This window comes from Scardinius erythrophthalmus (assembly GCF_964197995.2).
Source record: "Scardinius erythrophthalmus genome assembly, chromosome: 19".
In the NCBI taxonomy this organism is placed as follows: domain Eukaryota; kingdom Metazoa; phylum Chordata; class Actinopteri; order Cypriniformes; family Leuciscidae; genus Scardinius; species Scardinius erythrophthalmus.
The window spans coordinates 25,699,796-25,724,523 of NC_138239.1; the positions used below are offsets into that span (position 1 = coordinate 25,699,796).

Consider the following 24,728-nt stretch of genomic DNA (forward strand, 5'->3'; position numbering starts at 1 on the left):
CTCACAACCTCTCATATCTGGCAGTACAACTTCAAATCCTAGCGCTTTGACTTTTGCTACTATTTTTGCGATATGCCTGTAGCAAAACTCACTCGTGCACTTGTAAATGCAGACTTGAGAGAGCAGAGTCGGGGGCGGGGCTGGGGTCGGAATGAAGTCATTTTATTGGTCGATGCCTCACCAATGAACAACGCCAGCCACAATGAAAACATTTATGCTTATGTATCAGCTATTTTTTAAAACGCTTGGAAAATATTTTTATGAAATATCATTAGTTTTACTGGAATAGTTTTACAGAATATGAACGCAACGCGTTTAATTGAGACAGTGGTATTAAAAGACCAAACTCAGGAAACACCATAAAGCATACAGAAAAAAAATGAGCACAGAATATGAACGCAACGCGTTTAATTGTACGTTTTCCTCGAACCCAAGAAAACACTTAATGAGGCTTAATGGACCAACAGTTATAAAATAAAAATTAAAAACAATAAAAAAAACACATAATTTGTTACTTTATTAATAAAACACAGGCAGCTAGTTTATTTGCACTGAACACACATTTGTTTATATATATATGCCAATTCCATTGCAATATGAAAATGCACCTAAATTATCTGATAAGAATGTAAAATGTATACCTTGAAATGCAATGTAAGTCGCTTTGGAAAAATGTAAATGTTTTAAATATTCACCCTAGCCTAACTGTTGGACACACAAAAACAAACAAAACATAAATAAATTATATATATACGTACGTGTGTGTGTGTGTGTGTGTGTGTGTGTGTCTTTTAGCCTACAGTCTATGGTATATATATACCAGATATGGCAAATATATATGGCATACGTCATATGTTTTACGTCATATTCTGTGCTCATCTACTTTTCTGTAGTAGCATTAGCATTGTGTCTACTGAGTTTGATAATATCGTTTATTTATTTTAATATCAGTCTAATGCATTAAGCCATGTTAGTGTTTCAGTGCATGCGGGTTTCGTGACATCATCGAACTCCCATTTCATTGGCTAGGTGCCAACCAATAAAACGTCTCCTTTGACCCCCCCCCCCTCCTCCCGCCCCCCTTTCTCTCTCGCCGCCTCTGAGTTTCAAGTGCACAAGTTAGTTTTGCACCTGATATATCGCGAAAAGAGTAGCAAAAGTCAAGGCGCGAAATTTGAAATTGCAGTGACAGATTTGAGAAGTTGCAAGTGCCTATTTGAGGTAGTACAGCGAATGTGAACGTAAGATTAAACGCAAAATATATATTACAAGTTTGTGTCTGTCGTTGTATTTCTGTGAATGGCATTTTACACATTTGTGTCTACTTGTCTGCAGCTTCAGATTCAGAATACAGGTTTGTGACTATTATCTGCGAGTGCAAATTTCAAAATTCAACTTCAGATTTTTATTTTACAGGTTTTCACATTGGGGCTGTGAGTGTAAATGTTCATGTACAAGTACGAATATTTATTGTACAAGTTCTCAAATTCACATTTACATGCTCTCGAGTTTTGCTACTGTTTTACCTTCATAGGTAACATTCCTCCTTATAACGTCACAAGGAGGAGATTCAAGATCAGCGCGATTGAGCGTCCATTTTCTCAAAGGCAGAGAAAGACAGCAAAAGCTCGATTTACACCGATTGAAATTTCTAGAAACTTGGGGACCATATACAGGCTAGGGGAACTCATATTAATGTTAAAAAACCTCAGAAAGTGAAAATTTCATGTCATGGGACCTTTAATGTGATTGCAGAAATAATGACAGGTTTTTTCAGACAGGTTTTCTGAACACTCACACCATCAGCTTTTTGCTCAGACCAACAGATCACCTAAAATTCACTGATGTCTGATGCAATGATATTCAAAATAATAATAATAATAATAATAATTGCACATCCATATATACTGTATCTTTAAAAGACAATTAATATTCAGTCAATTAATTGCACTGGCAGTATTGGATGAGCTGAATTGAGCTGAATAATGACACTAACTTTGAAACATGGTCAATGAACTGAATTGAATTAACATTGAACTGACTTGAGCTGAATGACTGTTGCCTTTCGAGGAGCTGCTTTATAGCTTGTTTCATAATTGATTAATTTTACAACAGTAACGCTATTATGTTGGCAGCGGAACTTTTTTTTGCTAAACGTTTTCTAAACGTTTTCTTTGCAATAAGTTTATAGCAGTTAGATGCTGTTTATACTTATACAGTAAATAGTGGCAGATACTGTTTGCACCTCAGTGTTTTTGTACATTAAACGATATGCAATAATAACAGTGTAAATTATGATATTTATAAAAATATAAGGCCTCCCTACCCCTTCCCCTGACGCTAACAAATCAACACTTTATTATTAAACACACGTTAGACACTTTATTTCCACTTTTCAAATATTTTCTTAATTTTTATTCTAAATAAATGCCTTTCCGATCTGATATGTGATGGGAAAAGGGAGTAGAGCGACAAAAGGCGGATTCGAACACGGGTAGATTTGCACCAAAACCTTCTGCCATGCTCCTTACCCCTACACCATTGCTACTGTTGACAGCATCTTCCATAATTTTGTCTGGTCCAACCAGACATCCTATCGTAGAATTAGTGTAAATAGCCTCTGCCAACAATGCAGGCTATTTGTACTTAGTGTAAATAGACACTCCGTTTCCTATTTATTAAGGTAAAGCTGCTTTGAAACAATCGCATACTGTATAGTAGGTACTAAATTTTGATTGAAACGTCACCACTGATAAAAAAAAAAAGAAAAAAGTATGTTTTTTATTGTATAAATGTGTGTAGTGTAAATGAAATTCGCACATACTGCATCCACCATGTTGTCATTGTCATGTGACCTATGGTGTCAGTTGCGTCGCTTCACTTTCCATTCACCATTCACATATCCTCTCCCGAGGCCTCATGGGATAGTAAAGTGTCCATCGGATGTGCATTTCAGAATCTTGCCGGAAGTACTGCAGTAGGTCATCCTGGTACTTTTGATCACACTCGGCTCACATTACATTATATAGAATGGAAGTAGGCACTGAATCTGTATTGTATAAAGCACTATATGAAATGACATCTTGAAGCCACAATATCTGTATGTGAGTTTGTGAAACCACTGCAAGGCAAACAATTCTGTGGCCTTTTGCAGCAGAAAAGGAAACACTAAAATAATTTTACAAATTTAATGTAATTGCACATTCATTTCCACAGTGTTGGCAAATGTGCATTTAGAAGGCATTTGCGCAGTTTCACCACTGTTTTCAACATTTTGATTTATGCAGATCCAGTCGTGTTCTCCTCAGCACAAAGCAGCAGATCCTGGGGCGTTTCAGCTGCGAGAACCTTCTGACGTCTGACAGAGACTCTCAGCACCCCATCCTGTTCTATAGCTCAGTGTATCGCATAGAGGACAATTAACACTTATATCATCAAGCTACATTGGCAAAAATATTGCAAGCTGGTTGAATAAAACATTTTTGAGCATAATTATCAGTGTGCAGACATTTACATTGCTGCATTGCTCATGAACCCAACTCTGGTTGGATGTGCACACTTTTCTAGATCTTTTCCACTTAATATATTCAGTCATTCCAATTAAAGCAGATTTATTTTTAATGAGCTGCTACTGATATGGATGTTTTACCTACTGCCAAAACACCAACAGGTGGTGTAAAGAAATGCAGGATTCTGCATCAGTACTTCAGGGATGCATATTTCTATTCGTAGATGTTGGGCTGTTATATTTAAATATGTATGAAGAGTGCATATGCTTTTACCTCAGACTTTTTAGTTCTGTTCATCACCAAGCAGAAAGAAAAATAGAGGCCACTTTATTTCATGGACGTTTGCCACAAAATGTATTTGAAGCCACTTTTAAAATTGTATGAATTTATATAACAGAATACCAAAAGCAAGTTTTGCTTGTTGGAAAGAAAGGTAGCAAAAAATCACGTCACTTGGTAGATTTTAAATGATATTAAACAATAGATATACTGTTCAAAGTTAGGTCAAATCTCACTTCAATTGTCATTTTAAGTGCTCGGAAGTGTCCAAATACTTTTTGGGGCCACTGTATATTACACATAACCTGTAAAATATACCGTATGTTGTGCATGTTTAAAAAAAAATTTGGTAACACTTTACAACAAGATTTCATTAGTTGACATTATAGTGCATTAACTGTGAGTAAAACACTTGTTGCAGTATTTATTAAGTCTGGATGAAGTTGCGATAGTCTTTTCTTCCCTATTGTGATGTGTATCCAAGTGAAACGGCTTCTCGAAAGAGAAAAAATGTAGGACGGGACTTGATTTTGTCCAGCGGGAATTGATTGGATGGTTGTGGTTTGCTATTGGTCGATCTCATGTGAGTGACAGGTTGCCCCGCCCTCACATCATCAAAAGAGAAGAGATGTCGCTGCAAGAGGGGGAGGGGAAGTTATGTTTATTAAAGATTATGAGGGCAAATAAATAAATAAAAAATAATGATGTGCGCATAATAAATACTGCAATTTTTTTCCATTAAAAAACACAAGAATTGTCCATTTTGATTTCATGTTGACTTTAACGTTAGTTAATAAAAGTCCATCTGTTCACTATTAGTTCATGTTTGCTCAGGTCCATTAAATAATATAAACAGCTACAACTTTTGATTTAAATAATGTATTAATAAATGCTGAATTTAACATTAAGATTATTTTTCATTGTTAGTTCATGTCAACAAATGGAACCTTACTGTAAAGTGTTAAAAACATTTTGAATTATTGCAACCGCTGATATTATTGGTTTTCAGTTGCACTGACAGCTTCCTTGAAGTGTCCTTTATGAGGTAGAAGAACTTCCTTTGTCCTCGTCTCACTGTCATGACTCAGAGGAAAGATTGGAAACTTAAACTTCTGCTGAATCGGTGCCAGAACTTCATCGCTAGAGCGTGTTCTCCACTTCACTTCACTTAAAAATGAGTGTAGGCCGGGGTCAAAGCGAACCCGATCTCACTACACAACACAGTGATTTAATTAAAAGGCTCCTCGGTTTTTCAGGGTCAAAAAATATGTGTCGGTTGTCAGCGGTTCAGAGGGGATATGGGTGTGAAATGTGTGAGAGGGATTGTTTTGGGGGCACCTACAGCATTGCTTCATAAAACACATAAAAAACAGAGGCACACACAGTTCTGAGAAGCTGCCGGAACGTTCCGGAGGCCCAGGAAGGCATTAGTGACACTGAGACCGCAGCGTGGGAGTCTGGGTAACAGAGAGGGCGCTGACTAAACCAAGCATTGTGGCGTGCAGAGGGAAAGTGATGGGGGTCCAGCAGGACTAGATTGTAATGGAGGGCTTTGTTATTAGTCTGAGGGTTCAGAGATGGAGTCGAAGGTGGACTGATGAGAGACGGGGCAGTTAGAGGCGATATAAAGGTGAGCGGGCGGTAATGTCTTGAGTCATAGGTGACAGTGTGACTCTGGTGTGGCTAAGCATGTTCCCATGCTCCGGAGGAGGAGAAAGGGTCATGGAAAAGAGACCCAGAAGATTATTATACATCAACATGTAAATATGCTATTTATGAAGAAAACAGCCTTTCTGCCTTTATGACTGTTGTTTTTCAGCCAAAATGTGCCAAATTTTAGTGCTCAAGGGTTGGTCTTTCTAAACTGAAGAAGCTTATTGGGTCATTTCATTTAAGTTTTTTAAGTTTGGCGGCGTGGTGGCTCTATGGTTTGCACTGTCGCTTCACAGCAAGAAGGTTCCCAGTTCGAGCCCCGGACTGTGTCAGTATGGGTTTAATCCTGGTGCTCTGGTTTCCAAAGACATGCAGGTTAGGTGGATTGGACATGCCAAACTGGTTGTTGGAGTGTGTGTGTGTGTGTGTGTGTGTGACTCTCAGTGCTGGAAGGGCATCCGTCATAAAACCTGTGCCAAATCCAACGTGTGTGGATAATTCAGATAAAGCGGACCCTGCAAATGAGTGGGACTAACGCTAGAAAAACTTTTTTTTAGTTTTTAAGGTGAAATTTGTTGTTTCTGTGCCACTAGCTCCACCAAATGGAAATAAATGGCAAGAATGTGACTGTTTTCAAACAGGTTTCTCGATCCCTCCTCCCCATCTGCCATTGGTCGAACTTTGTTTGAAGAACAAGAAGTGGTATATAGTCATTTTTAACACCGTTAGTTGTCAGAAAAAAACATGTAAAACTTGAAATGAAAGAAATTTGATTTGCAATGAGCCCATTTCTTTTTATGTAATGACTTTTGCCCTAGTAAAATAAATAATCGCATAATATATAGATTTTTTACATTCCAGAAATTTTGAAATTGGTTAATCCAATATTACTCTTTCAGACTGAGCTGTACTGGACACATAGCCTATTTAATTTGGTCTTGGAAAAATTGTATATATATATATATATATAAATGTATAGTAAGGAAATCTCTGATGTTTCATTGTGTTGAGACATTGTTGAGATCTATCGCAATACATCAGCAGACATCTCCATTTGCTCTCCATTTAATCTCACTGCTGTCAAATAATTGAAATATTTATAAACTCAGTAGCACTTTAGGATAAGGTTCTATCCATTAACATTAATGTAATAGCTAACTCGAACAATACAGAAGTTTATTAAAATCAGGTTTTAAAAAATAACATTGGTATCATTTTACAATAAGGTTTCATTACAAGGTTTCATTATTAGGTACTTAACAAGAACTAAAAATGAACAGTACTTCTATGGCACTTTTAGCGCAATTTTCCACCGGACAAAATTGCGCTTGTTAACTCATGATTTCTGTTCTGTGCGTCTGTGCGCACCAATCTTGCACTTCTATCTACTCCTCAACCAGACCACCTAGAGACTTCGGGTTTTCGGCATTATGTTAAGGAAGGTCTAATCTCGGGAACGCACAAAAAAAATCCAGGAAAAGATTTACTATCTCTTAGTGTTGTGATCCCATGAGGTGAGAAAATTGCGCTAAAACACTCACTGAGTTTTTATTACTTGTTTAAATCTTAGTTAATGTTAATTTCATTATTTACCAATACATTATTAAAATCAAAAATGTATTTGTTAACATTGGTTAATGCACTATGAACTATGAACAAACAATGAACGACTGAATTTTGATTAACTAACATTAACAAAGATCAATAAATACTGTAACAAGTGTATTGCTCATTGTTAGTTCATGTTCGTGAATACATTAACTAATGAGACCTTATTGTAAAGTGTTACATTAACATAAGATAATGTATCATCCATGAACATGAACAATAGTTTATTTATAAATTAATATTAAGAATGTTGTCCATTATTAATGCATTGGTTATCATGAAGCAAGAAACTAATGTCGTGTTACCAATTTTTTTTTTTTGCATGTGTATTCAACAAATGCCTTTATGAATATGAAAAAGGCTCAGTGAGTGATTAGACATTGATCAATTGATCATTTTGTATTCATTCTTGCATAACCTCGCATCAGCACCACAAACAACCTTCACGTTGACTTGACTGCTGCTCAGAGAGAGTTATTTGAGATTGATGTCACATGACAAAAGCACTTTTAATGCATGGAGATGCAAGCTGCAGATTACGGTGCCAGGGCTTTGTTAATGTGCTGTCACTGTCTGCCGAGTAGATTAATGATAAAGGCTATTGTCTTTCCTGGGTGCGGTACTTCTTTACAGCTCCCAAACAAGTTGCCTTTTGCCGAGGAGATAGAAATCACAATTTAATATTCCTCCAAAGTGGTCCCGGCAGAGATGCAGCTCTTTGTTCTTGGTAATGATCCAGCGTGGAGATGAATAGAAAGGCTGAGCTAACACTAATGGGAGTGTTAACAGGTCGCTGCGGCGCTCGCCCCTCCTCTGGCTGTTGCTACAGCAACAAGAAGTGCCGTTCTAATACTGATGGTGGTTTTCTGTAGCGTTGCTGGTCAGGATAGACCAGTGATGGAGGATGGACTTCAACAGAAGTGCAGTGGTCAAGTTTGTCGAGCCGGTGTAGTTGTTCAAAGATATTGTTATTTGATTGTTGATTTTTTCTTCTCTTGGTGAAATGCGCATTTGAGTGAATGTATCAATTACGCTTCATTAACTGGCAGGTTTCATTTAGGTCGTATAAAAGTGAGTGTATTTGGTATACAGTATATCAACAGGCCCATCTATCATATTATTTAGTCAAATAACGTGCATAATGTCATTTAAGGGTAACTGTTTTTTCAGTTAAAATAACTTCTGTTCGTATATGAAAGACTCAACGAATAATGTGTGAGTCTGGTGTAATTTAGGGTAATAAGACATTTCTTTTCATTTGATTCCTACTTCCTAAGAATTAATGGTAATTTCAAAAAGAAGAATACAGAAAAAAGAAAAAGAAAATTTTCAAATGGTTATTGCACTCACTTTATGTCTGTAATTTGGTATTTGCCAAGGGGGGGAAAAAAGTAAAAAAAAGCCTTCAAGTGTTTGTCCTTGTAAAACTTGAATCCTCATTCTTTTATTGTAACGTTTAAAGGGTCTGATATTTCTAGACATTTTTACAACTAACAAAATCACCAGGGTCTTTAAAACGAACCTGAGGAGCTTAGAGCATCAATCTCTGCTATTGGATGACCTTGACAGTGGCGGACACGTGACCCGTGCCAATAAAAACCTGCCGTACGTGATGAAGACTGTCATGAGGAATCCCAGCAGAGGGATACTTCACAATAAAAGTGTGTCCAGACATTGACTGAGCTTCTCTGAGAAAGAAAGAAAAAAAAACTGAGAGTTTTGAAGAACAGTAAGCACTCGTCATCATTGCTTTTACTGCCAAGGATTTGACCTTTAAGTCAAAGTCAGTCAAGGCCATGAAGATGAATCTACTCTGAGTTATGAGTCAGAACACAAATTAAACAAAATCCAGTACCATGAAATGAACATGAAATCATTTTTTGTTGAAAATTCTGAAAATACTTTGTGTTATTGAAGTAAAATGGGTCGCAAATGATGTTTCCATATACCGTGTCCTGGGAAACACTCAAAATCCTCATATATTCTTATCTTCCCCTGCACTGTCTTGCTAGAAGAGGGCTTTGTGACTTTATGTCCTGGTTTAAGAGCGGCAGACAATCAGCCTCTCTCTGATTCGCCCATCTCAGCACAGAGGATCACCCATAAGCCTGGCCTACTGCCCCTCGGCTCAGTGCGGATGAATGGGAAATGTGGAATAAAGGCTTTTCTTTCTTGCCCTGCCGACAGGGAACATCACCCTCACCATCCTGGAATATGCTGATGTCAGCATGTTTCCTGCCAGGATCATCGCTATTAATCTCATGAGCTCAAACACAATATATCAAAAAAATTGATTTTTGAGACAGATGGAATATAAGAGGGGATCAGATTGTTTTTTTTTTTTCTAGTACATCAGTCAGCTGGTGTATTTATTCTAACAAATGAAACATTATTATTTTTGCTTGCAGATTGTGATTTAAAGTACATTTCTTTACTACAGTTTCCCTGGTGTGAACAGAAGTTTACTATTACGTTTACCATGATGGTATATAATATATTGGTGACCATATTGATAATTATATAATAAAGTTTCTAATTACTGGCATCTCTCTGATTAAGCCAGTATTAGAAGCAGATCATATCAGAACTTATGTTATTTTTTTTTTTATTATTTTTTTTTTACTGCAGGCTTTAAAGGTACTGAACAATTATTCATCTTTTCTACTCAGATTAAAATGTTCTGTGCTTAATTTTTCCTGCATGTGAAATTGCAAAACAGTACTGATTAATAATATCAATATAAAATATTTTATATTTGAATTGATTTTTATTACTTATTAAATGAATAAATGAAATTAGTATTTTATGTTTTAAATGTAGGCCTATATTTTTTGGGCATGCAATTGTTAAGGCAGTGCTATTTTTAACTATTTATAGTATTTATTAATATTTTGAATTAGCTTTTATTTTTATATTAAGTTTTAGTAATTTTCTTAGTTTCTTATACATATTTCTATTTAGCTTTAATTCATTTTTATGTTGGTTTTAGCTTTAGTAATTTTATTACTTCAATTAAGTTTAGTTTTTTTTTGTTTTGTTTTTTAAGTTTTTCATCTAATATTTATATTTTATTTTATTTTAGCTCTATTTCAATTATCAAGCAATTTTTTGTTTTTTAGCATAGACTTTAAATCTTTGTAAGATAATATTCTAGTGTAGTCGAACTTCCAGGACTGAGATTGCACTACAATTTTGGTAAATCACTAAAATCACGTTGAGTGTGTATACTTCTGGTGGAAGGTCATGATACTCTCTTTCTAGAGTTTGAACCATTCATGGTCAGTAGCCAAGATCTTTAAACACTAAACCTCAAAATGGCCAATTGAAAGCTCACATTGTTTCCATTTATTTTGCCAATGCTAGAAATGATCTTCTGTTTCGTCCCCCAGATTGTACTTCTCCGACCCTCATCCGTCGCGAGCGGTGGAGCTGCTGCGTGTGGGGAAGCTGCAGCACTACCTGGCCCGACTGAAGGAGGCTCACGGGAGCTTCACACAGGTCTGTTATCAGATGATCTTTGGCCCTATAACACACTCCAGAGAGATCAGGGCTGTAATGAGACCCTGCACTCGAGCTCACAGTTGTCAGATTGTTGTCTAAACGGTGGTATGGATGTCTCCGCACGGACTTTACCGTCTGTCTGCTGATGTTCCATTAGATTTTCTGTTTCAAAGCTCAGTCAGAGACGGCCAGACTATATGCAAATGGAAAAAATAAGGACAAAAAAAGTTTTATCTTGAAACTTAGAGATTGTTGGCAAAAGAATAATAGCCCTTATTGGTTTTTATCAAATTGCTGACAGAAATTTTAAAAGGCATCAATAGTTTTATTAATAATGTAATATGTGTGTGTGTGTGTGTGTGTGTATATATATATATATATATATATATATATATATATATATATATACAGTGCTATGCATAAGTTTAGACACCCATGCTAAAGTTGACTAAAAAGAGGAATAAAAAATCATCTTATGGAAATTGAACTTAATGCCTTAATTTAAAAAATTAGGAAAAATCCAACCTTTAAGGACACCAATTTTCTTTGTGAATGAATAATGTATCATAAATAAATAAATGTTCTTCCTTAAAATACAGGGTGCATAAGTTTGGACACCCCTATGTTAAATTCCCATAGAGCCAGGCAGATTTTTATTTTTAAAGGCCAGTTACTTCATGGATCCAGGATACTATGCATCCTGATAAAGTTCCCTTGGCCTTTGGAATTAAAATAGCCCCACATCATCACATAGCCTTCACCATACCTAGAGATTGGCATGGTTTTATTTCAGTTAGCCTAATAGCTAGTTTGATTTGCATTGAGAGATGATCTTATGGAAAGTACTCCATGCCAATCTCTAGGTATGGTGAAGGCTATGTGATGATGTGGGGCTATTTTAATTCCAAAGGCCAAGGGAACTTTATCAGGATGCATAGTATCCTGGATCCATGAAGTAACTGGCCTTTAAAAATAAAAATCTGCCTGGCTCTATGGGAATTTAACATAGGGGTGTCCAAACTTATGCACCCTGTATTTTAAGGAAGAACATTTATTTATTTACGATACATTATTCATTCACAAAGAAAATTGGTGTCCTTAAAGGTTGGATTTTTCCAAATTTTTTAAATTAAGGCATTAAGTTCAATTTCCAAAAGATGATTTTTTTATTCCTCTTTTTAGTCAACTTTAGCGTGGGTTTCTAAACTTATGCATAGCACTGTATATAGACAGACAGATAGACGGACGGACGGACAGACGGAGGATGGATGGATGGATGGATGGATGGATGGATGGATGGATGGATGGATGGACAGACAGATAGCTTTGGACTCTCACAGTTCCCGTTTCAATCCTGTAAATTAATCTTCTTCCTTCACGTGACAATGGTTTAACTCGACCGTCTCTCTTCCTCTCGCCCCCTCTCTCTTCAGGCCTATGACATCATGAAGGTGACCCACGGGACAGAGCATGTCCTGACTGATGAGGTGAGGAGAAAACTGAGCGAGTGCCAGGCCGAGCTGGGTGAAGTCTAGACTGAACCCCTGCGTCATCATATGAAGACTGACTCTGACACGCTGGCTGTCAATCAACCCGCCGCTGTATTAGCTCTCAAATGGATTGTTTTAGGATGCTTGTGTCTGCCACCTGCTTTTGTGCCCCTGTGTATCAAACCAGCTGGCTTACAATTTCTTCTACTCCGCTTGCCAAAGGGAAAAAAGCAACATTACTGCCATGCTTTTTCATTCCATTCCCATATTTTTTTATATTTTTCCAAGAAGAGTGGCTCCACCGGCTGTCCCCCAGGACCCGTTTACTTTTAACACGTAATCCAAAGTGTATGCTAAATCTAAATAATAAACTTAAAGAAAGTGTCAGCTTTCAAATGTGCTGATAGATGGGTAAATGTGCAGTATATGCATCTATTGCAAAATCTGAACAATTTGGATCACTCCATTTTTGATTTGTACAGTAGCTGCATATTTTTAGTTTCTCAAAGAGATAAGTTTGATATCATATTACTATCTAAATGCATCTGACTGATTATTAAGTGAATTGCCACATTAATATGTTTCATGTTGTTCTGTTCACTTTTTTAAATAAAATTATTAAAATAAGTGTTATTTTAGTATTATTTATATACTATTATAGTATTTTTATTTATTTTGAATTAGCTTTTATTTTCATATTTTTAATTTTTAATCTTAGTTTAAGTTTTAATAATTATGTTATGTGCTTTTGTCATTTTAATTAGGTTGTTTTTATAGTGCTGAGCAACGATTAATTGCGATTAATCGCATCCAAAATAAAAGTTTGTGTTTACATAATATATGTGTGTACTGTGTATAATTATTTTGTATATATAAATACATACATTTGAATGTACAGTATATATTAAAGAAATATTTGCTTGTATATATATTTATACATAATTTATATTATATTTAAACATAAAAAACGTATATATATATATATCAATAAAAAAAATCTTAAATACATACATGCATATTTGTGTATTTAAACATATAAAATAATCATACACAGTGCACACATAAATTATGTAAACACAAACTTTTATTTTGGATGCGATTAATCATTGCCCAGAACTAGTTCTATTTATTTTCATTTCAACTTTTACTTGCCCAGGCAACATTTCTGATTTTCTAATTATTAAGTTTAGGGTTTTCATCTAATATTTAAAATTGTATTTTATTTCGGCTTCTTTTCAGTTGCCGGCAATTATATTGAATATTTTTAGTTTTAGTTAACAGCACTGATTGAAATATGACATTTCAGACTGCCGTTTTAAGCTCTATGTGCCGCTACGTTCACAATGCTAGCCTTATTGCGCAATTCTGATTTATTGCTCAGATCCGATTTTATTTTATTTTTCAGAATTGTGATGAATGTTGATCTAGAGTGCTGTAAAAGTCTCATGAATTCTGATATGACTGTTCAGACTGCATTGCAAAACATCAGATCTTTATCTGATTTAGGACCAAATACGGAAGTGACCCAAATCAGAATTGAAAAGATCATTTTGTTTGTGCTGTTCACACTCTTATGAAAAAAACTGATCAGAGTCGCATACGAGGGAAAAATAAAAAATCTGATTTGGGCCACTTTTGTCTGCAGTCTGAACGTAACCAAGACTTAAACAGTATTTCTACAGAAGCTCTAATGGAAACAAAAACTGAAAGTCAAGGACATTTTTTAATTCAGGCGTGTTGATTGGAACAAACCCAGGAATATCCATTAGCACATTATCACATGATCAACTGTTGTGAAAAGCAACACCTTTTCAGGAATAACTGTTGTGCTTTAAGAACCGCTCCGAACAACACACACACACACACACACACACACACACACACAGAGATTTGTGCTTCAGTTTCTCATCATTAACTTCAATCTCTGACCAAACAGTCCCATTCGCTCAGATTTCATAAACATATTTGGCAGCTGCTTTGTGTTTTTAAGCTCTTCTTTTACCATCTGGAATGTGTTATTACAGTTCAATCCTTGATTTGTAATGTGGGTCATTCCTACAATTCAGTAAAATGTCCATGTCCCCATCATATGACCTGATATATTGTATAAAATATGAAATCAGTCATATTAGTTTTCACAATCATCACAGTTAAGGGATAATTTGAATAATTTCAGTACTTTGGTTTGAACAGATGTTTCCATTTATATGCTAACAAGAAAAACTGGCATTTTATGAAGAAATATTCCAGGTGTTTCACTAATCAAAATGATTCAAAGAAAATATTTTCTTAAGTGTTTTGAAAGTATACAAAGTATGCCTGCGCAGCGCCGCTTCAAGTCAAACACAACTATTTAAAGGACTGGCTTTTGTTAATGACATCATCCTCAGGAAGTGATGTCATTTTGGCGGTAAAACACCATTAATAAAACACAATTAAGTTTGTGTCTGAGCTTGACCACAGCTTATTACTAAAAATCTATATATGTCTAGTTCAGAGTTTAACTCAACACACCAGCCTGGAAGTTTCTAGTATGTATTAATAACAGTCTGGATCAGCACGGGTGACACTTTTGCTTGTCAGTAGCCTGTTTATCCGGACATTTTTTCAGCAAGTTATGTTTGCTAAATCTCTCTAACCCTCATGAGTGTCTGGATACAGATAGATGGGGATTACACGTCTCATACCACCATCCTCGCTTCTCATAACTCTGTCAACTAAAGCAAACAGCTTTTGGAGGTGCACTTCTCTGAGATGGAGATAACATCTTTCTGTTGGATAGAATGGGGCTTAAGAGGAAATAGAGGAAGTTGGTATAGAGCGGCGAGTTGTCAGCAGTCCTATCCTTTGTTGAGCCAATGACATCATTTCTCACAAAATGTGAACGAGTCCAACCATGAACCTTCTGAGTCCGATTTCACCAAAAATCTTGCATACTTTTACTTAAAGGGGGGGTGAAATGCTATTTCATGCATACTGAGTTTTTTACACTATTAAAGAGTTGGATTCCCATGCTAAACATGGACAAAGTTTAAAAAATAAATTGTACGTTTGAAGGAGTATTTCTGTTCCAAAAATGCTCCTTCCGGTTTGTCACAAGTTTCGGAAAGTTTTTTTCGAGTATGGGCATGTGTGACGTCAGATGTAGCGGAATTTCCTTATACGGGTCCTAAGGGCACTTCTCCGGAAGGACGCGGGCGCGCGCGCACTCGTAGACCAGAGCGAGAGAGCGAAAGCAGTACGCCCATCAAAGCACTATGCTCGGCTTTAGGGAAGTCAATGTCACCAAAGAAGTGGGTTTTTGGTTGCCAGGGCAAGACAACCCTGCACAGATTCCCAAAGAACCCGGCATTAAGGGAGCAGTGGATGGAGTTTGTTTTTTCAGAGCATCAACGGAGGTTGTGCAAGACTGTTTGTTCCCTGCATTTCGACGATGATTGTTTTATAAACAAAGCCCAGATCGACGGATTTGCAGATCGTCTAATGCTTAAGGATCGAGCAGTCACAATGATAAAGGTTCGCGGTCGTGGTTGGAACCGGGCGGTGAGTAAAACTGCTTCAAATGTCTCTGTGTGTTGTTAGCTCGGCGCGTTAGCACAGCTTTAGCTCCGCCCACACGGCCCGCCTTCAGCCGCTCGTTTTTTTCCGGAAAGACTCGGTACAGCCTATCTTTCTTTTATAAATATAATAAAACTAAAGACTTTTTGGAGATATGAAGGATGCAATACTACTCTATAGGTACTCAAGATTAACAGGAGATTGAGTGAAAATGAGCATTTCACCCCCCCCCCCTTTAAATAAAGTAAGGTTTTACAATCACTACATATACTGTAGTGGCCAACAGTGGTGTCTGGCCTAGGAAAATTGACATCACCCATTATTAAAAAATATATATATAAAAAAAAAAAGTAATATTGTATGTGCTTGGAGTCATATCGCAATAAACCATTCCAAATTGTGCAGACATAATTTGTATGCGTTTTTCCTGTGAACTTTTTAGTTTTTTTTATCTAACCAAAACAAAACGTAGCTGTAGTTTGCCATTTTTGGTCAAATAATTAGGTAATGTGCTTAAGTTTTGTTCTTCCCTTATATTTGAACTTGTAGGGTCATTAGAATTTTCCTTAAAGTTCCCCTGTAGTCAATAATTTTATCCCTTAAAACTCATCTTTGACCACCAAAATAACATATTTAAACGTTTTTTCCTTGATAAAAATGTCACGCCCTAAAATAGCTTGAATGTATACGCGGTTCTGTGAATATGCAAATTATTACATACACACAGGAGAATATCACAGGTAAGATATCAGAATAGAAATATCTATTTCTATTCTGGTAATAGAGGTAATAGGTACAGGTTATAGAAATCAGTTTACTTTTATTATTACAATAAGGTCTTTCACATTAAACATCAGGATCACTGATAAGATGTTATTTTCTGTATTAGTCCTGTCAGGTGTAGAGTGAATTATCATACACTTATAAAGCTCATAAACTCTCCTGTGTTTCTCTGACGTCTGATATGATTTTCTATCAAACTGCATCTCTGGATGATGCCTGTTCATTAAAAGGTGATAAAGATCCATCTTGTCTGCAAGCGTCGAGGATCAGGCATATCTGTTTGAAGAGGTGTCTAATATGAAACTGCGTATATTGAATTAAAATAATAACTGAATAAAACAGACAGACTAAAGGTTGCTTTCATTCCTTTTTATAAGCAATTCCATCGAAAAGCAGAAGTTTCATGCTGCAGATTGCACCTGTACAAAAACGTGGTGAAAAAAAACCTTTATAGTAGCTGAGAAAACAACTAAGAGAAGATTAGACTGAAAATTAGTTGTGCAGAATAAAGCAGAAAAAGAATGCAGATTCCAAAACGTCCTTTATTTACATCAGTCTGTATGTCGATCAAACTCTCACTCAAGCTCTGTTTTTCCCCATAGCATAAGAAATCATGCCGACTGTCGCAGTGTTAACATCAAGCAATATGTTGACAACTTTTTCAATCATACATCTCTCAGTCTTTTTTGTTTTTCCTTTCTATTCACATGACCTACTGAAAGGAGGCGAGATCTTAGTTTCGCAACCGTGTTCTTGAACATTAAAGCGCATTAAAGACGATATTCGTTTAACATTGTACTGCATATCACACAATGTATCAGTTGAACAATCCACAGATGCCGAAGGTTGTAATGAAACATTTTATGAATAAACATGGAAATGACGGGTTCTCTCATCTCACATGATTTGGCGATAGGTGTTTAAAAAAAAAACAACAACTATATAATATATAAAGAAGAACAAAAGTGAAATATAGTATATTTTATATATATGGCATGAATTTAGCAACTGTACAAGTTTAATGCATAGTGCTTTTGCAGGCTAAATAAATTATAGAATATAAGCATCTCTGTCATACAGGCCTCCTGAGGTAAAAAATAAATAATATCCTTCATTCATTACATTGCCAAAAGCTCAAAAGGGCAGCAGGAACGTCGCTTCCCTTTGCTTTGGCAGGGGTCAGGGAAGAGGAGTGAAGCGGGAATGGAAAAGCGTATGAAGTCTTTAGTTAGTACCAGAAACAGGCTATGTACTCATCTATAAACGTTTAGAGCTGAAACTGTCTCAAGCACCATATATATACTGTATATATATATATAAACAGATTTATACTGTACCAAAGTGTCAGCAGACAATGAGACCACATAGAGAGAAGGCCAATGACCAGACATATGCACCAATCTGATCTGGAATGCAATACAACAGACTAAATTCAATGAGTTGTATTTGATGAAAACCATCATTTAGGGAAGTTTTTCGTTTGCAGAAGCCAATTAAAAATGTCCAAGAAGTTGGCATGCCGCAAAAAGCCTTTATTTTAGTTACCAATATTAAAGATCCTTGTTGGTCCTGCCAGACTGAGGATTCTTCTCGCCTCTCAACTGTGACACGCTGAAGTTGCCCAGCCCAGAGGCGTCACATTGCTGAAAATGCCAACATAACCGCAGGGGATGTGAAAAATCAATGAGCCAACGCCAGAATCATTCTTCTAGAAATCGTGCTGTGCTATTTCATTGAATATGAAACACTCTATGTGGTCTCAGTGTGTCCAAGAATACAAAAAATAATATAAAACACACGTAACGGTTCATGTTGAATGTGACTAGTGTCTGACAATACAAATACCGAGACAGAATCAAAGAGATTAAACACATCATTTAACAAGCAGTGTTTTCTTTTTCTTTTTCTCTTTACTTTTTAAACTTTTTTTTTGTTTGTATGCATGTTTTTTTTTTTTAGGCTAGCACCATCTGTACACAAATATGGATTTTTTTTTCCATAGATTTCCAAGATATTGAAGTGTTCACAAGGCACTTGTCGTCCTTTTTGTTCTGTTTTTCAGTCATCTTCTTTAACGACTTGTTCTTTTATCCACATATGGTAATATAATTTGTTTGTTCACAGCAAGCGAGCAAGCCATTTTAACAAACATTCCAAAGTTCCAAAGTGCTCATCCAGCTTTGTGGGACAAAGGTTTTTTCTTTCTTTTCGTCAACTCTCCAAGTCCAGCGTTTTCTGTTCCCCACCAAAATCCATTTTAGAAAAATATTAAGCCTTTATATTTTCCCATTAATTTCAGCCATCATTGTTGTGATGAACTTTGTAACTTGCTCACATACACTCTGCTGAGCCTTTTCCACTTCCAATTGTCCATAATACTTGGCAAATCTTTTACCGTCGCCGGCAGGTGATGTCAAAGCACGTGATCATCATCAGATGAGCTTTGCAGAAGTTGACCCGGTTCTCCAGTCGTTCCGTGACAAACTCCAGAGCTTCCAAGTACTCCAGAGAGTCCACTTCAAATGTCTGCTGAAGGTCAACTGCAAAAGTGAAGGAAAAGGATGTTAACTGACCACCACACTAGTATTTTTGTCATAATCAACATTTTACAATGCCTGCAGGTTACACAACTATTTATTGAAATATTCATACTTCATTTCAAGTCGACATTTATGTGATTAAAGGCGAGTCGACACCGACCTGTGGCTGATGACATCATTAATGAACAAATGTGCATTCACCCGATTAATTTTGAGCATCCAGATGGTATAATCAAACATATCTTGTGGAGCGCTCTCGGAGTATGCATTTATTTGTCATTTACATTTATATAGCGCTTTTCTTAGCACTCAAAGCGTCTTACATAGAGGGAATTTCCTCAACCACCACCTGCAATGTGCAGCATCCATCTGGGGTGCGTTTCCCGAAAGCATCGTTGGCCAACTATGGTCGCAAGTTCCGTCGTTACCAATAGAGTTCAATGGACATTGCGATCATAGTTGGCTAACGATGCTTTCGGGAAACGCACCCCTGGATGATTTGACTGCAGCCATATTGCGCCAGAATGCCCACCACACAGACCACAGGGTGAGCACCTCCTAGTGGCCTCACTAACACCTCCACCAGCAGCAACCTAGTTTTCCCAGGAGGTCTCCCATCCAGGTACTAACCAGGCTAAGCCCTGCTTAGCTTCAGTGGGCAACCAGCCTTGGGCTACAGGGTGATAATGGCTACTGGCAAACTGAGCGTAAAAGTGGACTTCAAGGATTTCTTATCCCGTTGCGCCCTCTATAGACCATTATCAGTGACTAGTCGATGTCAAGCTTAAAGCGTCATGGCAGAGCATTAAAGTCAACTAGTCTATGCAACCCCTAATTCATACAGTATATGGCTGTCATTTCTTGCACTAGAAACAGTTCAATAAAGTAACATTGACTGTAACCCAAAGTGTGCAAATCACTTACATTCAGTGGTCCATTTCTCTGGCTCCAGCATCAGATATTGTTTGGTTTGCTCCAGTTCTTTCTTCAGCCAATCATATTTGGCCCGCACCTCTGAGATTCTCTGTTGCCGATGCTCCAAGATCTTCAGTTTGGCACTAAAGTATATTACTTCCTGGGGACACAACCACAATAAGTGAGACATCTATACCATGTTCAAAAGAACTGTTGTTAAAACACCCTGCTGCTCACTCTTCTTACCTTATTGCCTACGGTTCGCCTCCTCTGTAAACGTTCAACATCATCAATCTCATAAACCTTAATCTCAAAAGGTTCAGCTAAAACCCTCTGTGTGGGCCGGAGGGGACCATCCACCCAGCGTACCCCTGGACTGATGACCGGCTTTCTCACGGGAGAGGAGGTGTCCAAGGTGAGGTTAGGGATTAGACGGCGTCTCTGGGACCCTGGATATGAAACAATGTCATGTCATGACCACTATGTAAACACATTTTATCAATCTTAAGTTGCTTTGTAAGTAAGTCAGACAAAAAAAGTGTAAAAGTGTCACAGTGCTGAGCCAAAGTTTAACCTACAGTACACGGAGCAGCACTGCTACCAGTTCAGAGCAGCCGTGTAATGAAAAATACCACTGAGATAATGACAGGACAGTATCTTATCTGACCAGTCTGGGAGAACGAAGTCTACACTGAGGAATTTGCCAGAAGTGGTTCCCCTATTTGCATAGAAATTGACAGTTCCAGGTCTACTGATATGCTATCTGATTTGGAACCAATGAACAAGGTAATATTAATGTTTTCAGCTTGTCAGTTAGTCTGAAAACAGCACAGAAAAGGTCAAACTTTGTGCTCTGAGTTCAGGAGAACGTTAAGAATGGCAGTTGTGCTTTTATATCCTTCACCTTGCAAAGCCTTTTACAATACTGATTTTATTTGCAAGTTCCAGTTTTTGTGTCTGTTGTTCCATAGCCAGGATTTAAATTTTCAGTGTTCCCAGAACTTCCCACCATGCAAATGTTTGGGTGCAGAGAAATAGGGTAAAATTCTTTGCCTGAGGAAACGGGAGAGGAGGTGTGTATTCAGGAATTTAGGCAGCACTAAATATTCAACGACCACCTACAGCTAAGTTTAGCAACTGCTATCAGTCTTTATCATAACAGATCATCCAAGCATATTCGAGGGAGTAAATCTGTTTAAATAGTTATGTTACTTCCAACTATAATCTGGAATGAGCCCTACAAGCTTTGTAGTACAATATTTTTTTGTTGAGCACAGTTCATTAATAATGCTGTTAATAGATCTTTGTATTGTTGAAATGTAGAAAGATGAATGCCATGATGAGCCATCAAATAATTTTTGATGTTGATATTCAGGATTTTAAGTATTGAATCATTATATTTATTTATTTAGTTATATTTGCTTACCTGTATTACTTCTTTTCTTCGAATTCTTCAGGCTCCTGCGACTGCTGACAGAACCACTGTTTTCACTCATCGAGTCCTGAGCAGATGATGTGCTTCCTGTGGCTTCACTGTCTCGTATCATACTCTCATAGCCACTGCTGCCACCACTGTGGTAAAACAAGGCAGTCTTTCCCATGGCAGGAGGAAGCTCTCCGCTTAGCACGCTGCTGTTGTCACTGGCGTGCCCACTACTGCAACGGTGAGGCCTTCTTGGGGCAGTGATCTTACTGTAAGGTGAGGGTAAAGTATGGACCACTGGCCTTTCCTCTCCTTGGACTGCTGCTCCTCTCTCTTCGGTGTCTGAAGCTCCTCGTCCTTGGGCAGTGCGAGAGCTGGCGCTACCTTGTAGAAGCTCAGAGATTCGTCCATTCACTGCTCTTAAAGGTAGCTTAGATACAAGCCCTGTCCCCCTGTTGCGACTTAGAGACTGAGTTGACCATGAACTTTGGTTCTGGTTCTTTCCGTTGGGGGGCAAACTTGAGCTCCGGTTTACTGACTGTGGGAGGGACTTGGTGGAGAAACTTAGGATCTTAGTGCTAGAGGTTGATAAGCTTCGAGCTTTGGGGCTTGCCATAAGGAGTTTGCTAACTGCAGAGATTTTGGATTGACTTGCTTTGGGTGACTGCAGTACATTGTTGTTGCCATTTGGTCCATTGGTGGGTGATGAGAGCAAACCACGGGTGATGCTCCTACCTGCCCTTGGCATTGTACTGTCTTTTGTGACTCCTCCTTTAGAGCCCAGAGAGGTCAAACTCTCGGCTCTCTCCAAGGAATGACAGTCATAATGTGCAACATGGGACCTCCCTAAGGAATTGGTTCTGTTTGCTAACTGCTCAAGTTTGGCACTGAAAAGTCTGCTGCTCTCTACATTTGGTCCTTTATGTTTACCACCCAAGTCTTCAAGTGTGCCACCAAGGAAAGATAGATGCTGGTGTGGGCTTTGAGCATTTCCTGGATTATGCTGTGGACTTGCTCGATTCCTCTGGTCAAGGCTAGACTTCCTTACAGGTGGCAATGGCGGGATTCCTTTCTGACGGGCAAAGATACCTTGCCTTCCGATGGAACTTCTTCTTTCGAGTGTGGCTCTTGGACTGCAGGGAGTAGAGGTGGTAACCCCAAGGCTTTTATACTCTCCACTCATGTACCGGTATGTAGGGTCTTCCAGATCATCTTGCTTATTTAAGCGATGCCATGCACGAGGGAGACTACCTGTCCTGAGGATGTCTGCTGAGTACACTTGAGTTATGCTTTCGGGTGCATTGAAAACCATCTCGCAGCCGTCCACCACCCGGTTCATGGAATCAGGGGAACATGCTGCTTCATTACTTGAGCTATGCTTGTCGAATTGACATTTCCTTTTCACTGATTCAGAGGTTCTCTTCTCTGATTTGACATCACAGACCATGTTCAAAGGCTTGGTCTCTTCATTGCCCTCTCTTTTCATCCATGGGTCATCAAAATTTATCTCACTTGAGATTGGAGCAGGTGGGGATTTGAGATCATTAACTGGAAGCGTTTTGGTAAGTAAGTCCTGCACAACTATTGGCTTAACAGCAGCACATGGGTGAGTTGTTATATTGGTCTTAAAAGGAACATAGACACCTAAGGTTGAGGACAGTTTGTCTAGTTTGTGTTTAGTAGTTGTGTTTTTGTCATTAACTTCAGTTGTATTGGAATCACTCCCTTTTTCTGAGTTGCTTTGGCCATTTGACTCAGGGAGACCTTCAATGTCACCTTCTTCTTGAATTTCCAAAAGCCTGTCTTCAGCTAGTGCCTCACCTTGTCCAAAGCATTGCTGAGCAACAAAGCTATGACATGACTGGTCACCATCACTGCCAGCACTCATTTCACTCAGCCATGAGCTGATTGAGGATCGACGACTAGCCTGGACGTCCCCTTCTATCCTGCTGAGAGGCAGGAATTTATTAATGTTGACTTGTGAGATAGTGGCGGTGGAAGTGCAGGGAGCAGTGGCATAATGTTCTAGGTCTTCACTTATGCTACTAATGATACTAACAGGCCTTGATCCAGATGCCATGGCCTGCAACGAACAGTCACTGTTAAAACTGATAATACTTGTTGGTCTGCCATTTTCCATCATCCCACTAATTGTCAGCTTTTCTACAAGGGTAAACACCAGCTCATCCTCTCCATTGGGTTCCAAAGGATGCTCCAGCATAACTGTGGCTGTGTTGTCCTTCACATCTTTCTTATTGTCCAAAGGCAGCTGGGGAACATCGTCACACAGTGTCTCAGCTGATCCAAGGCTATTGGTGGATGAAGATCTCTTTAAGACCTGTGGGCTCATCCCCACTGGAGAGGCTCTAGACTCTGGATTAAGCAAAGACTCTGTAGATGACTTTCTATAGTCTAAATTAAGATTTTGTGAGGAGTGAGGAGGTGTACCAGGCATAACTCCTTTCTGGGTGTACACTTTGCAGCGTTGAGAGGGAGAGGATGGTGGTTTGTACTCTGAGGTTTTAGTAAGACTGGCAATTCCCAATCGAGGGGAGCCCATAGGACGAGGCTTACTCTCACTGCTGCTTCCACCACTGATGGATTCTCTGCTGTCATGCAAGCTGGAGCTCTTGGCTCTCTGAAGAGGGGTTAGTTGCCCAATACCACTGCTACCAGTCACACTTCTGCTGCTTGAGAGTCCACAACTGCCTGTTGAACACTGTGTCAGGCTTTCAATTATTGACTGAGCGATCTCTGCTTCTTCAACCACCTCACGGATCTCCGCCAGTTGCTGGTCAGATATCCTCTTTGGAGAACTGGATTGATTACACCCTTTAACGACTTGACCATGGCCAGACTCAAATTTGGTAGCTCTGTTGTCAGGGACTTCTTCAAAAGGGAATTTTGTAACCTCTTCTCTTCCATCAATACATTCCAGCCTCTCTTGTAGCTCCGCAAAAGTGTTACACTTAAGACAGTCCTTCTCCTTTTTACCCGACTCGGCACCTTCCTCTGGCAAAGGTGGAAGTGGCTGAGGATGAATGGTCTGCAAGGGTTGGACAGACTGTGAGGCCTGAGCTAGTGGGTCTACAACTTGTTGAGATGGTTGTGATGTCAAAGGAGCCTGGCCAAGATCTGCTTTATTTTTATGCAGGGATGGAATGATAGGAACAAACTCTGGAGGACCTTCGTTGTCTGTTAGCTCTTTGTCTGAAAGAGCTGAGCCATTTGGCCCTACGTAGATAACTGTGTCACATGACTGCTCGCTGCTGGAATAGTCTTCAGGGTCACTGGAGAGGTGTAGCAGAGGCATCTCTGAATCAACAACATTTCTAGAATGGATGGTCCTCAGCTGTGTTGGGCGACGCATTCTTCCTTCCTCACATGAGCTCTCACCACCAGAGGAACTGGATGTGTATTGCTACAAAAGAAAACATTTTACTGCATTTTAAACAACTAAACATAAAAC

At 38.3% G+C, this 24,728-nt stretch overlaps 2 protein-coding genes across 5 annotated transcripts in view; one reads left to right on the forward strand and one right to left on the reverse strand.

Annotated features, from left to right (window-relative positions):
* The window catches only part of smyd3 (SET and MYND domain containing 3), a 195,882-nt gene extending 183,210 nt beyond the window's left edge, over positions 1–12,672 (forward strand). The window contains exons 11-12 of one of the 2 annotated variants that reach the window (XM_081347483.1): positions 10,439–10,547; positions 11,984–12,672. In XM_081347483.1, the coding sequence (XP_081203609.1) occupies positions 10,439–10,547; positions 11,984–12,085 (211 nt within the window). In that variant the 3' untranslated portion in view covers positions 12,086–12,672. Of the gene's footprint in view, positions 1–3,287; positions 3,599–10,438; positions 10,548–11,983 lie in introns of those variants that run through there. The other variant, XM_081347484.1, reaches the window with a different exon arrangement.
* Positions 12,673–16,911: 4,239 nt separating this feature from the next.
* The window catches only part of kif26ba (kinesin family member 26Ba), a 56,397-nt gene continuing 48,580 nt past the window's right edge, over positions 16,912–24,728 (reverse strand). For 2 of the 3 annotated variants that reach the window (XM_081394258.1, XM_081394257.1), the window contains 4 exons: positions 21,263–24,680; positions 20,083–20,285; positions 19,846–19,996; positions 16,912–18,921 (listed from right to left, as the gene is read on the reverse strand). In XM_081394258.1, coding sequence (XP_081250384.1) covers positions 18,773–18,921; positions 19,846–19,996; positions 20,083–20,285; positions 21,263–24,680 — 3,921 coding nt within the window. In that variant the 3' untranslated portion in view covers positions 16,912–18,772. Of the gene's footprint in view, positions 18,922–19,845; positions 19,997–20,082; positions 20,286–21,262; positions 24,681–24,728 lie in introns of those variants that run through there. The other variant, XM_081394259.1, reaches the window with a different exon arrangement.